Raw genomic sequence first — 13,001 nt, forward strand, 5'->3', positions numbered from 1 at the left:
TAATTTGTGAATTTAGAGTATATGGATGTCAAATAGGTACGATTCTTCTATTGTGGATGTATATTTACATTTAGCTGTATCTGTGTTTTGAAATGGTGTTGTAGATAGATTGATTGGCGGTCAGTTGTTATTGGTGGAGGATGTATGAGAGCCTGGAAAAACTGACAGTTCTAGTTAATTAAGATTTGAGTTGAAAGCACTTTGTTCTTACATCCTCAGTGTTGACAAGCTAGTGGTACAGTAGTTGGACTACTTAGACCACTCAGCCACAGAGGTCCCTTAATTCCACAATTTATTTTATCAGCCTGAATCTGTTACTTACTTTCTAAAATAAGTCTGTAGTGCAATAATCTTTGGCCTGGTTTTAAAAAGAATGTATTCAGGGGCAGATAACACACTTTTTGAGATTCAAATTCTTTGTACATTTGATCAAACTTTTTGTTTCTCTTCATATTTTCCTGAACTTGTGTAAGTAAATCTTCTACATGATCAATGTAATGTTTATACATCTACAAAGAAAAGAAGATAGTTTTCATTATTATTCTATTAGTTCTAATACATTTTATTCTGCACACACAGAGGTATAATTCAATGGTGGTGAACAATCCATTAACAAATCCATATACATAGATAATATAACAATTCTTTTAAATGTGTACCAAAATACTGTTAATCAACTGTATAAGTACTAGAATAGTTCTATTTAGCCATACTGTTAATCAACTGTATAAGTACTCGAATAGTTCTATTTAGTCATACTGTTAATTAACTATAAGTACTAGAATAGTTCTATTTAGTCATACTGTTAATCAACTGTATAAGTACTAGAATAGTTCTATTTAGTCATACTGTTAATCAACTGTATAAGTGTTAGAATAGTTCTATTTAGTCATACTGTTAATCAACTGTATAAGTACTAGAATAGTTCTATTTAATAGTCATTCTGTGGATTCCTTTTCTTTGGAGGCAATTTACTCGGACTGAAGAAAACGTGTTTTGGTTGATTTTTGATTTCATGGTTTTGGGAAAGTCTGGCTGCATACAACACTATAGAAGATTTTCAGTTCATTAAACATTTAAATTCTTGGTTCACCCCCACCCATGAAATCCACAAAATTTATATTCAACAAATAATAACGAAATTTTGGATACATAAAATGCTGTCATCGTCTACAATACAAGTTTTCATTTTTGAGAATTGGAACTCCTTGCAATTATCTGCATATTTTAAAACCCTAAAAAATTTCTCATCTCAGTTGTTCAGATTTTTTTTAATAAAAGTGTAGTGCTGAATTTGCAGAAATCATATATAAACAGCATGCAAAAAAATATGTAAGATGTGCAAGTTCTCTAAAAAAGAGAAGTTAGAATTAGAAATTGGATAGTTAATAGAAGCTGTGAACTGACGTTCATAGTTATATGTCTCAATATAATACCTTGACCGTAAAATGTTTTATTCAATATTGTCTTTATACTTACATTTAGTACATTAGTATTAAAGCTGTCACTCATTATGTCTCCTATTCTTTGATAGTCGCCATTCATATGAGCATTTGTCTTTCCTTCCCTATAAAATAACATCATTTTAAAGATTCATTGATATAATATTTTATTCAAAATTAATTGAACAGGTTAATCTCTCCTAATGCACTAATTGTTATACAATGTGTCATCAGTTCTTGGATGATGGAGGGATTTCATGCATGATTAAGATGATAACTTGTTTATCTATAGAAATACTTTGCATTTTCCTACTGACACAATGAGTGGGATTTTTAACTGCTAGTTCAACCCATCACAGTCAGCTGGTAGACGTGTAACCTTACCAAGTAAAATTGAGAAAGGAAATGGGGAATGTGTAAAAGCGACAACAACCCGACCATAGAGCAGACAACAGCCGAGGGCCACCAATGGGTCTCGTAGGAGTCCTTCAGCTGGCCCCTAAAAAAATATGTATACTAGTACAGTGATAATGGACGTCATACTAAACTCTGAATTATACACAAGAAACTAAAATTACAAATCATACAAGACTAACAAAGGCCAGAGGCTCCTGACTTGGGACAGGGGCAAAATTGCGGCAGGTTAAACATGTTTATGAGATCTCAACCCTCCCCCTATACCTCTAGCCAATGTAGAAAAGTAAACACATAACAATACACACATTAAAATTCAGTTCAAGAGAAGTCTGAGTCCGATGTCAGAAGATGTAACAAAAGAAAATAAATAAAATGACAATAATACATAAATAACAACAGACTACTAGCAGTTAACTGACATGCCAGCTCCAGACCTCAATTAAACTGATTGAAAGATTATAAAATTGAGAAAGGAAATGGGGAATGTGTCAAAGCGACAATAACCCCACCATAGAGCAGACACCAGCCTTCATCATATGAAAATCAGGCACAATCCCTCTTGTTAGGGGTTTAGTATCATACTATCATAAAATATATGAGAAGAACATAACCCGTGTCATGCCAACAATTTTTTTTTTTTTTAATAAATGTGTTTAGTTCTGATGTTATTATGACACATTATTGTGCCCAGTTTTTAATCTTACCCCTAAAATTGTCTACTTAGAGAAGAAACAACAAAAAAAGAATTCAAGTTGTGTTTCTTGACCTGACCAGAGCAAGTACACTACCACAAGAATATATAGGCAGTACATGTACTACAATTGTTGGATGAAAAATACTAACTACACACATCAAGTAGTATTCAGATTTTGACATCATTATTATATTTTTGTATGTTTGTTAAAGACAGTATGATGACCTTATGATGTCTTTGATGTCTATTATTTGGTTGTTGTCTCATTGGTATATTCCAAATATATGTCATACCAGGCCAAGTATTTAGACATGCATTAAAACAATGAAGTTACTTAAAATTTTCTACAAAAATTGCAATAAAACCTCATAACTGTATTTTGTTTTATCTTCCATGACATGAGTTTTGTAATTATTCACTATATAAGAACTATACTGACCACATTGACAATCTCTGGTCTAACTCCTTGAGAAAATCACAATGGAATTCATAGATAGGAACCAGTGATGAAAACAGTGTAATTAAACAATCTGGTATCGTCTCTTCATTGGAAGCAGCATTCCGGAACCACTGTTGAAATTAGAATTACCTTTATATACTGTGGATTCAATTATTTTCATGGGGACTAATTTTAATGAATTAAAATTAATTTCAGTTCATTTATATGTTTTGGAGTTTAGAATGTGGTTCATTTTCACTGAACAAGTACACATTTTTGTTTAGGGGCCAGCTGAAGCATACCACAGGATGAAGGAATTTTTCTCTGTGTTAAATACCTATTGGTGGCTTTCAGCTGTTTTCTGCTCATTGGTTGGCTTGATTTGTACAAGGCTTAAACAGTTGGTTTTCTAGGAAGCTTTTGTTTCATAAAATCAATTGGGCTTCCTTTTGAAAGTGTCTTAGAGGTCAGTTTTCAAGTACAAAATTTCCTATTAAAATAAAAATAATTCTATAATGCTGTGTTGTATACTCAGTTTTAAATAGGGCAGCAATTATATTTGTCAACCTTTCATACCTTGTTAGTGCTTGGTATAAAGAAATTGACATATGTATAATGCCCATGTTAATACGAGCATATAGGGCATGGCATGAAAGAATTATGTCTTAAACATGTTTTGAAAATTTTAATAAGTTTGTTAGGATAAGAAATATTTTAATATAGAATAATGTTTTATTTGAGCCTAATTTGTGTTAAGCAAGGACTTTTATACTTACAACTGTGATAACCTCCAAGTCTTTTTTATATGTTCTTTCTGTCATTAACAGTTCTTTGGCAATATAATAGGCTCTATCTACAAGATGCCTCTGAAATAGAGAATGTATACAAGATTTAATGATATTCAATGACAAGGTTTCCCACATTTGGACAATACACTAGTGTTTCAGGAACTCAACCACACCCCTTCTGAACCAGTTTTTACTGGTCCCTAACATTATTTTATAATTTTTAAAAAATGTTTTGGTTCTGGCGATTCATTACTGAAAAGAAATTTATTTTCTGATAGATGTTAAAGATATGGACAGACAGGGGTAACATTTAATGCCCACACTCACTTTCAGCAAGAAAATAAAGGAAAGTTATTACATTTGATATCCATATATGAGCATATATCAAATCCATCATCTTTGATGAAATTGATAATATTCTTAACATTTAAAAAGTATGTGTATATTAACTCTGTATTTACATTGTATCACAGATCAAATGTATTCGTTCTTTGTGTGTTTATTTGTGTCTCTTTTTTTTATTGAGTTAAGTCATTCCAATTGATATCTTATAGTATGTCTTTCTATGTTGTGATGTTATAGTACTGTTTCAGAAAAGGGAGACGGTTTAGTACCATAAAAACGTTTAATCCCACTGCAAATGTTTGCACCTGTCCAAAGTCAGGGATCTGATGTACAGTGGTTATGGTCTGTTTACTTGGTTCATAAGTGTTTCTCGTTTTTTATATAGATTAGATTGTTGGTTTTAACGTTTGAATGGTTTTACACTAGTAATTTTTAGGGCCCTGTATAGCTTGCTGTTCGGTGTGAGCCTAACCTCTGTGTTGAAGGTAGTACCTTGACCTATAATTGTTTACTTAAATAAATTGTGACTTGGATGGAGAGTTGTCTCATTGGCACTCATACCACATCTTCCTATATCTATATAAGATGACAAACAAATTAAAATCAAAATCAATTCCAATCTAAATACCTTTGCTTTTTTCCTATGATCATCCTCCGAGTCCTCAGTCCTGGACGAAGATAAGACACTGACATTACTTCTTGGTCCTTCATGCTCTGACAATATTGATGTTCCATGATCAATGTCTCGTTGTGGAGTGGATCTGTAGCAGGGTGGAGTAAAGGGAATGTCATCATCCAGTGGGGGTGGTGGGGGAGGGGGCGGGGATTCATCTCTCTCCATCATAGAATTGTCATTTTCACTTACAGTTCTACAACATACAATCACTGATTATTCATAACTGTTGAAAATAAGATATATAAACATAAACTTAATGAGCAACTGAGTACATAAATAACAATTATAAGTATGTAAGTCTATTATGTTTAAATCTTGAATTGAGTGACCCCATTTAACTCATGAGATTATATTCATAACACTTGCAGTAAAACATTGTACTGTACAATTCAATATTATAATGAATCAATGGTTCTCAATCTGATTGAATGATGACCACAGTAAATTCTCAGTCTACCTGTAAGTAAGGGATGTAGACATTGATAATAAAACCATGACATATCTTCTAGTAGTTGGTTTAACTACAAATATGGACAAAGGAAGATAACTCCATTTTTTAATATCATTTTTACATCAGCTCAGTAGTCAGTAATTCAGTTGGTTACAAGAGCGCAATTATTCGTAATGCATTTTCCATAGGGTACCACTAGTGTTCTGTATTTTTTTTCTGGAAGACTACACAAACTAGGGAAAAACGGGTGGCAGTTCCTGTTAGTACAAATGCCAGTGTTGCATTACAACCAATAAAAAAATATAGGGTCATGCGGCTCAAATTGACTTAAAATGCAGTTGAAAAAAATCGTCTACTTTTTTCGCTTAATGAAAAAGGCATATTTTAAATGGCTCCGACGTGCAGAAATTGAAGATATTTTCTATACTTCGTAAAATGTGAATATGATTTTCGGAAATTTTTAAACCTAATTGGATAAGCTTTCGATTAAATGTAATTCCAATCCTGTATCAACCAATCAGAAGCCGTATAGGATATTATTCTGAGTACCATCTTGGGGTAAAAAACTGGCATTTTTAGAACAGATAGATGATGCATGCACCATCCACAATTTATATAAATCTATGATTATACATGTTTATATGATGAAATCATAATCTTTCAGTCAGTTTAATTGAAGTCTGGAGCTGGCATGTCAGTTAACTGCTAGTAGTCTGTTGTTATTTATGTATTATTGTCATTTTGTTTATTTTCTTTGGTTACATCTTCTGACATCAGACTCGGATTTCTCTTGAACTGAATTTTAATGTGCGTATTGTTATGCGTTTACTTTACTACATTGGTTAGAGGTATAGGGGGAGGGTTGAGATCTCACAAACATGTTTAACCCCGCCGCATTTTTGCGCCTGTCCCAAGTCAGGAGCCTCTGGCCTTTGTTAGTCTTGTATTATTCTAATTTTAGTTTCTTGTGTACAATTTGGAAATTAGTATGGCGTTCATTATCACTGGACTAGTATATATTTGTTTAGGGGCCAGCTGAAGGACGCCTCCGGGTGCGGGAATTTCTCGCTACATTGAAGACCTGTTGGTGACCCTCTGCTGTTGTTTTTTATTTGGTCGGGTTGTTGTCTCTTTGGCACATTCCCCATTTCCATTCTCAATTTTATTTAAAAGTGAATATTTGAGTAAATATCATTGGTGAATTTATTATAGCTCACAGATAGGATCTGAGATAATGTGCTCAAAGCACTATATTTTTTTTCATTTTCCAGTTACGACATAGAAGTAACTATCACATAAAGCCTTATTGTCTGTACACATTACATTACTAACCTATTTACATGGCAATGGAAGTCTTCCTCCATTTCTGGTTCTTCCTGTACAACAGTTGGGATATTTTCTACTTCATCACATCGTGATAGCCTATTTTCATTTTGTCTATCTCTAGCATTCTGATAATCTTTTGTACCAAATACTGGAGCAGACATTTTTCTGTCCTCCTGCCGTAAGCCATGAGGCGGTTTGGATACTACAGATGGGTATGGAGGTGGCAAGTCTGAAACAAAAGCTTCATTTATATTCTCTTAATACCTCTAGTCTGAAATATCTCCTTATATCAGAAACTGGCATGCATACAAGTAACCTAGAATCTTGGTGCATGCAGGTACCTAACAAATTCAGGAACAATAAAAACTACAAGAATAAATTGATTAATGATTCTTGTGTGATTCTACCAAAATTGGTTCTACAATAACATATCAACTATAAATGGCTATAACATAACATAACATACTGTATAACTGTATATTACTTTACCATAAAATACAGTTAACAATAATGGTTACACCATAACATACAGTATATTTGTTATCTATACCATAACATACAGTATAGTTGTTATATATACCATAACATACAGTATAGTTGTTATCTATACCATAACATACAGTATAGTTGTTATCTATACCATAACATACAATATAACTATAAGCTATACCATAACATACAGTATAGGTATTAGCTATACCATCGCATACTATACCATAACATACAGTATAGCTGTTATCTATACCATAACATACAGTATAGCTGTTATCTATACCATAACATACAGTATAGCTGTTATCTATACCATAACATACAGTATAACTATAAGCTATACCATAACATACAGTATAGCTATTAGCTATACCATAACATACAGTATAACTATTAGCTATACCATCACATACTATACCATAACATACAGTATAGCTGTTATCCATACCATAACATACAGTATAACTATAAGCTATACCATAACATACAGTATAGCTGTTATCTATACCATAACATACAGTATAACTATTAGCTTTACCATAACATACAGTATAACTATTAGCTATACCATAACACACAGTATAGCTGTTATCTATACCATAACATACAGTATAACTATTAGCTATACCATAACATACAGTATAGCTGTTATCTATACCATAACATACAGTATAACTATTAGCTTTACCATAACATACAGTATAACTATTAGCTATACCATAACATACAGTATAGCTATTAGCTTTACCATAACATACAGTATAGCTATTAGCTATACCATAACATACAGTATATCTGATTCTGATTACAACATCATTAGAATGGGAACATTAAATTGAATGCCTCATGCAGAGAGAGTGCTAGGCTCTCTGCCCCTTATAACTTACAATGAATTCCCATTCGGTATCTATGGTAAAGATAACATTTAATAACACTAGGTCTTATCTTATATGAAACCATGACAAATCTAAATAATTAAACTGATTCATTTGAGAACATTTATAAATGAAATCTTAATACCATACAATGACAATCGTATCATAAATAAAAATCATTTTTAGGTTGTTGTCTAATTGATATGTACCTCATGCCAACTTACACTTTATTTTTATTTACTTTTATTTTCCAGATCTTTTTTTTAAGTGCAAAGATACACTGTAAATTTCCATTACATAAATGGAGTCATTATCCTACTGTAGTCTGAGAATTCTCTATTAGGCAACCCTTTCATCTTTTATCAAAAAAATATGATTACAAAGAAACCATGTCTCATATCTCAATCAATAGATTAGAAATATAACAAGGTCCTTGTGAACCAAGAAACATAGAAAACTTCTGCACTGTAACTAAAGAAAACACCATATGTTTTCCAACACCTTGCTTAAACAAACAGCAAAGTCATATATCAAAATAAAACATAAGCCAAATTGACTATCAAAGAAAGAGAATAAAACATGTTCATTGCAGAATTCTTTGATAATCCTTATTTCATTAAACTTTTAAAAAAAAACGTAAAAGCCATCGACAACACAAAGTAAAAAATTCTGAACTAAATATGAGGAAAATCAGTGCTTCAAATAAAGAGGACTTTATTATATGTTTTTTATTTGTATTTTGACTATTATACATTTTTATTGGTTTCACCTTAAACATGTATAATATTGGTTTCACCTTAAACATGTATAATATTGGTTTCACCTTAAACATGTATAATATTGGTTTCACCTTAAACATGTATAATATTGGTTTCACCTTAAACATGTATAATATTGGTTTCACCTTAAACATGTATAATATTGGTTTCACCTTAAACATGTATTATATTGGCTTATCCAACATTAATATCTTATAGGTACTAATAATTTGAATAATTTTAATTGTCATGTGACCTTTTCGCTGTTGCAACGAAAGACATGTAATTTGTCAGTAATAACATTCAATATATATTACCAGTATAAAATAGTAAGTGTTACTGCTCATGGGAAATCATGTTTTTTTTCATACTAATGAGTCTGCATTTTGTGATGGTGTTATAATACAATGTGCTAGGATGATTATTTAATCACTACAATGCTGATGTAATGAAAATTTAAAGAAAATTCATCATAAAAGAAGTATTTATATAACATAAATCATTTAAAAACCTGTGACAACACATTTAAGATTCTCAATTAACAGAATTGAGACGTATGCTCTATGAAATTATCTCCCTGGATTATTTCAAAATTAGAGTGGACCGTGCTATTATGATTGTTACATAGCTTAATTTCTCAAAGGTTTTCTTGGAACAAATTTTGTACAAACAAATGACAGACCCAGTAGTATGATATGAAGGTCACATGGCCTTTTGAGTCAGAAAAATTAAGTCTGTTTGATCAAAATGAAAGTCATGGTTTTTTATATAAGTTTGTCATGATTGTAGGCAATTGTATCCACCTAAAAATGCCTTATATCACAAAGTTTATAATAAATGATAAAATTCTATGTAAGAAAAGCTTCCATGCCATAAACATTTGAATCCCGTTACCACTTGGTCAGTGGTCAATGTCATATGATAGCCATGGCAATGTATGTCAAGGTCAACTGTTCATAACAGAATTATGTCACGTTCATCCTACTGTAGTCATTCTATGATAAAAAGTTACTTTTGTCCCTACATTGGCTTGATAAACTTACAATAAACCAGTAATTATAGAATAACTAATCAAAGAATTCAAATAGAGAAAAATATTCAATGAGTGACCAACAACACATTAATTCACGAATGCATGTAGCGCATGAGTTAATTATCAGTGTTGTTTAGTCACTAGTTGAATATTTTTCAATATTTGAATATTTAATTCGTTATTCTTTTTATTACATTTACAAATGGCTTTTTTAAAAGAAAATAATGTAAAACATGTAAGGAACTATATCTTTTTTCTACGCATTCACAATTTGTTTTATTCCGCCGTTATCAACGTCTTGACAACGCCTTTTGTTGTATGACTTCAGAGAGTGAAATAATCACGTTTATTTCATATGTGAAATTATCGGTTTTTATTCAACTTGGAAATCAATGTAATCCATTGCAACCAATGTAATAATTAAAATAGTCATTGGAGTAAAATTTATCTTCACAAAAAAAAAAAAAAAATTATTTTTTTGGTAGATTTCCCACACCAAAAAATCATTCAAATGGAATATATTTAATGCATTTCCCTTGGTTTTAGTTTGTTACCCCGATTTTGTTTTTTGTCCATGGATTTATGAGTTTTGAACAGCGGTATACTACTGTTGCCTTTATTTAATATGCAAATCCTATGTAGTTTCGGTACTTATACATCTTCGGATGTCAAATGTTTGGCTTTGAGCAATCCTGATGAAGGTAAATCCAGAAAAGCACTTCAGACGCAAGAAATTATTAAACGTGTTGTTTTCAATTTTTTTCTAATGATATGCCTATTTATACCATATATCAATTGATTGAAACAATTACAAGTAAAAATGTAAAACTACTGAAATGTACAAACCTGTGGTCCCCTTGGACTTTAAAGATACAGAACCGATCAGAAATGAGAGCACAACATTGAAATTCCCTGCACCCACAAATTTAAGCTTACAATAACAATAGAATTTCTTCTTTTTTCTAGATTTTATAGTATATGACAAGTTCTCTAATCCTATAACAAAGTCATTTAGATTTCCAGAAAGATATGTCATTTATAAGGCCTATGTCTAGACTAATATTGACAATTTATTCCTCTTTCATCCTTTTGATGCATCAATCTGAATTGGAATTCATAGGAAGCCTTGGCTCAGAATATTGGACATAGTATATAGAATTCTGCCTATTTGTAATGAAATCTTAATATCATACTATGGATCGACAGAAAATATGTGAAGGTTACACTGATAATCTGTATGCCACCATCAGTAATGGATATTAGGGCTGTAACATTGGCATACTACCATATAAGGTTGCACAAAATGTATATATAATTCTGCACTAAAAAGACCGTGACATTTGAGATTTTCAAACCTTATTAATGGGATGTTACAATGCTATAAAACTTGCTATGTATGGTTTAATCTCCCATGAGTTTGACCTTATTTTAGGATACAATATGATAAAGCATGTATATCCAATTCATCGATTCATGAATGAAGGTGCTGGGAACCTCCGTGGAAATGAGAAATCCCATTGCTAATACATCTGCAAACCACATACCATTGACTTTTCATAAGTTGCTCTCTGACATTATCACAAACTTAAACAAGCTAACCATAAGGGATGTGGCCAAAACCATTCAACTTAGAGGTGTCAATGCTAATACAACTGCATATCAAACATCATTGACTTTCTTTAAACTGACCTACTCAGAAACTAATACATTGATGTAGCCAGTGGAAGCAGCATGCATAAGTCTTTCTTTTTTGTACTTACTGAACGCATCACAATAAGGGCTTAAATGGGCACTTGGACATCATGCAGGAAGTATAACAATGCTAAAACTATCACTATTTCCCAAAACATACACCTATGTGCCTGTATTAAGTCAAGCATATATGAATTATGTGTTTTTCCTTTGTGCATCTATTTTGATTGAAGGATATTTTTATTACCAAAAAAAAAAAAGATTATTTCATCACTGTCCTTAACCCATGAAATAAAACTATTTTTAGTGACAGCTGTTCCCAACTTTCCAGTGTTAAATGCATTTGCCAACTGCTGTTTTGAAGACAAAAAAATGACAATTTAACACAAAATGATGATAAATTGTCATAGAAAGTGTTTAATCACAGTCAATCAATAAATCGATTATTTTTTATTGATCTGTATTTAACACCATTTTTAGCACTACTGTATTATTTGGATATTTTACTTTGTAATCAATGATAGAAACAGACACACTTAACCGTTGACTTTTTTTGGTGAATTCAAAAATACAGGCTATTATTTGAACTTGGAATTATTTATAATTATGGAATTTGCATAATTATTGTGTTTGAAATTTTTGATAAATTCCATGTTTATTCTGTATTATTATGTTTAGAGCGGTGCATAACATTTTCCACACAATGCATTTTGTATAGATAGTGTTGTGCGCAGCACAGTACATTCTATTGAAAATGTGCTATCTTCTTTGCAATAGAAAGTGTTGTGCGGGACACAGAACATTATAATGCAGAATAAACATTGAATTCATTAAAAAATTTCAAGCACAAGAAATTATGCAAATTCCATAATTAAAAATAATTCTAAATTCAAATAGTAGCCTGTTAAAAGCAATTTCATCCAAAACCGTGACTTTCCACTGAGTTAAGGGTTAGCTAGTTATGCATACAAAGTGAATATTTCAGCCTGTATACCTTAATCTACAAGTACATTAATACAAGCCTATCTATCTTGATTACTTCACAAATAAAAAATTCCTTTCCAGAGCTTAGTGTTCTTAATTATACTGAATTAAGCTAATCAGGTTTGATCTTATCACAGTCATGAAATGCAAATTAATTGCACATCAAGACTGGCATGAATCTTAACACTTAGGAGGAAAATCGATGACCACAATAGCTAATTTGACCAATGTCAATAAAACATTTCATTGGTTGTGGACACAAGGGAGACAAATAATAGTGAACTAGTGTGCGTTATATTGGATTTCTATAAATCTTTGTCCAATAACACTATCAATCATTTCTATAGCAAAATTCAAATGTGATTATCTACACAAATTGGTGCAATAATGAAACACAAACACCACCTTAAATCTACAGCTCCAAATGATTAATTTTTAACCTATATAGATAATTCTGCAAAAGACAATTCTTTAACTTTCTTATAAAGGCTACTGGTATTTAGAATTTCCCTCTATTTTGTGTTCATTCAGAGAAGACACTAATCTCATTCAAATTCACTGTATCTTGTTTAAATTACATAGTAATGTA

General features: G+C 31.5%; 1 protein-coding gene across 4 annotated transcripts in view; it reads right to left on the reverse strand.

Annotated features, from left to right (window-relative positions):
* LOC139514624 (FERM, ARHGEF and pleckstrin domain-containing protein 2-like) overlaps positions 1-13,001 on the reverse strand; it is a 96,002-nt gene that overhangs the window by 17,844 nt on the left and 65,157 nt on the right. For all 4 annotated transcript variants that reach the window (XM_071304070.1, XM_071304069.1, XM_071304068.1 and 1 more), the window contains 6 exons: positions 6,585-6,807; positions 4,754-4,994; positions 3,769-3,858; positions 2,993-3,123; positions 1,480-1,567; positions 323-509 (listed from right to left, as the gene is read on the reverse strand). In XM_071304070.1, the coding sequence (XP_071160171.1) occupies positions 323-509; positions 1,480-1,567; positions 2,993-3,123; positions 3,769-3,858; positions 4,754-4,994; positions 6,585-6,807 (960 nt within the window). The remainder of the gene's footprint in view (positions 1-322; positions 510-1,479; positions 1,568-2,992; positions 3,124-3,768; positions 3,859-4,753; positions 4,995-6,584; positions 6,808-13,001) is intronic.

The sequence above is a fragment of the Mytilus edulis genome, chromosome 3 (assembly GCF_963676685.1).
Source record: "Mytilus edulis chromosome 3, xbMytEdul2.2, whole genome shotgun sequence".
Classification (NCBI taxonomy): Eukaryota; Metazoa; Mollusca; class Bivalvia; order Mytilida; family Mytilidae; genus Mytilus; species Mytilus edulis.